We start from the raw sequence: 3,284 nt of genomic DNA on the forward strand, positions 1-3,284 counted from the left end.
AATTGTAAGTGAACTTGAAAATAGGATCAATAGTTGTTGATAAACCTACGTAATTCCTTAAAAAAGCATTTCGGTTATTTTTAAATAAAAATACTTCTGTTCGCAAAATGGCACTTTTTGATTCATTCGAATAAAAAATGCATTGTTTTCCGTGTTGCTCAGGTGGTGGAGGCGATGCAGAAGATGCACGATCGCAAGAACGTAGGAAAAATGATCCTGGACCCCAGCTTGGAGCCCAGACCGAAGCCAGCGACTCCAGCCAAAGGCAAAGACAAGAAGAAGCAATCGTCTGAGGAGAAGAAGGAAAGCGACGAGAAAAAGGAGGAGAAGAAGGAGAAGGACGAGGAGAAGAAGGAAAAGGAGGATAAGGAGGCGATCACTAACGGAACCGGAGAACCGGCCGCCGAAGAGGCTGAGAAGAAGTAGGGTAGCAACAAAGTATATTAACTATTATCTGTTGACAATGATAATATTTAAGGTTACACAAAGATTTTAAATCCATGTAAATTAAGGTACCTATCCAAAATCAAAACTGCGCCTAGGCGATTGTATACGTCCCAGGTAATATTCCCATCTATCTTTGTGTGTGTATCACTCCTATAAGGGTCAACTAGTTTACTGTTTCATTATTTCACAACACTCATTGCTGGACAAAAACTCTTCCAGTTTTAAACTGGCCACATTTATGAAGATCTCAAGTTGAACCGAACTGACCATACTTGCTGTGTTATAATTTTTAGCGTCGAAACCTAAAGGAGATTCCTGTGAACTAATGACCAAATTGGTGGACTAACCATATTATGTCTCAATTTATTTTTATAATTCCTAATTTAAGATGTATTTACTGTAGTTTGTTCATGACGAATAAGTTTGTATTATTAATTACGTTAAAGTCCGAAATGTTTATTTACTAGTGATTTGCGTTTTTTATTATTATTATTAGTTGTAAAATAATCGGTGCATCTACCATGTGGGGCAAAAAGAGGCTGTATTTTTGCATATCAATCAGTCAGCCCAAATCTACTACTAAAAGCCATGTTAGGTGATACCGAGTATTAAAAGAAAACTTTCTTGCTTGTACGGAATCAGTGTTTCTCGTTCGGGAAGCAACGAATCCCAATAGTTAGGTGTTTAAGAAAAAGCTACTTTGCACTATTATCGCGTACACTTAAAAACAATTAAGTCTACTACTACTACTACTACTATAAATCAAATCGCCGTTTGTCTAGAAGTTTTTTTTTATAAAACTGACATATCTATAATTCACAATCGAGCTCAGACCAACCAGTAGTTAGCATTTGATAAACGTATTTATGCTTAGGCAGACAAAAACGAATTTTAACATTTATACTCCGTATATTCTTAACATATTTTTGCTAAAATGCCATTTTATGGAGCCATATCACTCAAAACGTTTTGTATTACACCCTTAATCGAATTTATATGCATTAGTTTAGTGAGGGTTCAGTTCGCGCTAACGCTCTCGCCGCTGCCTCACTCGATGAGATCAGTGAGGTTTCGCTTCGTATATGTTCTACAGCTCATACATGTAAACGTAAAACTGTAACTGTGCAAGATATATTTTCGTAATGAGTGCGTCTAGTGGACGGACTGTAGTTAGGAAGGAGCTGGCTTCAATGTTCTGTTTAAAAATGTTTAACTATTCAATTAATTATGCTGGAGTATGTTCGATATAAGGCTTGAAAATTATATGTAAATGTAAGACTGATGAGTTAAGCTACTGCGTATTATTGCTTGGATGCCTGTATAATAAAATAAATGTATGATTACTGATCAATCCGGTTTTATTGCGGAGCCTCCGTTTCCTGAACAGGTTCTCCTTCATCGATGGGGGATTTGTTTAGTTGTGCTTCCTCAGGTGCTTTCTCCAGATCATGCACCATGATCTCCTTTTCTTCTTTGCCTGCATTTCGGTCAAGCCAGTTCGTTCAATTGCTTCGAAACCACTTACTTCTCTTCCCCTTCTTGCCCTTTTTCCCCTTTTTGGGTTTAGGGGGCGGCAATTGGGTGTCCGGGTAAAACCCCATGTAGTCCTGAACCAGCGCCTGGCAGTCCACCTGCTTCTTCTTGTTCGTGAACAAATTAGCCAGTGCTTGCACCAAATCCTTGTCCAGTTTTTTCATTTTCTGCTTCTTCAGCTCCTTCTGCAAGTCTTCCGGTTGGATGGGGTTAGCCGGCAGGCTCAGGATGAGGTGCCTGAAACGTAAACTCACCTAAGCGGGTTGATCTGGGCTTCACACTGATTTACCCAAAGTCCTTTCTGGCTTTGGCTTTTTTGGGCTTCATCAGAATGTATCGGCACCGATCGTAGATCAGCTTTCGGGGGTTGGGCCCGTGGATTTCGTAGTTGCTCAAAATGCCCCCGATTTTCACTTTTTTGCCAATATTGGCGATTTTTGTTAAAATCTGCAGTTAAACCCGCCTTTTATTCCCTTCGGACTGGTGAAGAAAGTGTGCTGCCTACCGGCTTGGATTGCTTATTCACATACATATTGTCCATATCCAGATACTCCAAAGGATCTTTGGCCTTGCCAGCCAGCATCGTTAGCAGAAAATGCGCCTCTTCCGGGCCGTAGATGTTGCTGCCAATTCTCACCGTTCGAAGTGAGTGGTTTTTGTTCAGGGCCGTTCTGGTTATTCTTAGGGACTGGCCCTCTAAACTGCATCAACAAACTGCTTTAATTGGCCGCAGCTATCCGTTAGCTAAGGGGATTTACCGGTTGTTGCTCAGGTCAATTTCCTGCAAAGTCTGGGCTTTCTTCAAGTAGCGAACCATCGGTCTGACTGCTGGCGTGAGCCCCAGCCCATTCCATGACAAGTTCAGGGCCTTAATTCTATCACTCTCTGTTAGGCCCTTGAAGAGCTTGCGGTTGCCTAGAGAATGCGTGGAAGAAGTGAGGTTTGCAAATTGCAAAATTGCAAAATTTACCTTGCGCTGTGAAGAAGCCGTTCCACGACAGGTCCAGATCCTCGATAGTTTTGTTCTCCACCAGGATGGCCGCCAAGGCTTCAGCTGAATCTTCCGTAATGTTATTGTGACTGAGATTTAGAGTGTTCAGTGAGGCATTTTCACACAACCCAGTCCTTAAGGCGAGCAATCCGGCGTCTCCTAGTTCGTTGTAGCTCAAGTCCAGGCTTCTCAGCGTTTGGAGGCTGGATAGAGCCTCCCCCAGCTTCTGAGCGCCTAAACTTCCCAGATAGCTTTTGATATTCTATGAATATCCCAGAATGTTCAAAAAATATACAGAACATTGCGGGAATAT

At 41.5% G+C, this 3,284-nt stretch overlaps 2 protein-coding genes across 6 annotated transcripts in view; one reads left to right on the top strand and one right to left on the bottom strand.

Moving 5' to 3' along the window:
- Positions 1-1,794, top strand: part of LOC109542324 (synaptic vesicle membrane protein VAT-1 homolog-like) — a 30,293-nt gene extending 28,499 nt beyond the window's left edge. Inside the window, exon 7 of the mRNA XM_019911513.2 lies at positions 163-1,794. Coding sequence (XP_019767072.2) covers positions 163-426 — 264 coding nt within the window. The 3' untranslated portion in view covers positions 427-1,794. The remainder of the gene's footprint in view (positions 1-162) is intronic.
- The window catches only part of LOC109542322 (leucine-rich repeat-containing protein 74A), a 5,773-nt gene continuing 4,276 nt past the window's right edge, over positions 1,788-3,284 (bottom strand). For 3 of the 5 annotated variants that reach the window (XM_019911509.2, XM_048667179.1, XM_019911510.2), the window contains exons 6-11: positions 2,951-3,205; positions 2,739-2,895; positions 2,486-2,681; positions 2,270-2,427; positions 1,973-2,217; positions 1,788-1,924 (exon numbers count right to left, since the gene is read on the bottom strand). In XM_019911509.2, coding sequence (XP_019767068.2) covers positions 1,806-1,924; positions 1,973-2,217; positions 2,270-2,427; positions 2,486-2,681; positions 2,739-2,895; positions 2,951-3,205 — 1,130 coding nt within the window. In that variant the 3' untranslated portion in view covers positions 1,788-1,805. Of the gene's footprint in view, positions 1,925-1,972; positions 2,218-2,269; positions 2,428-2,485; positions 2,695-2,738; positions 2,896-2,950; positions 3,206-3,284 lie in introns of all 5 variants that reach the window. The other 2 variants (XM_048667180.1, XM_048667182.1) reach the window with 2 other exon arrangements.

This window comes from Dendroctonus ponderosae, unplaced genomic scaffold (genome assembly GCF_020466585.1).
Source record: "Dendroctonus ponderosae isolate FM_Combo_2020 unplaced genomic scaffold, Dpon_F_20191213v2 Dpon_F_20191213_6, whole genome shotgun sequence".
Classification (NCBI taxonomy): domain Eukaryota; kingdom Metazoa; phylum Arthropoda; class Insecta; order Coleoptera; family Curculionidae; genus Dendroctonus; species Dendroctonus ponderosae.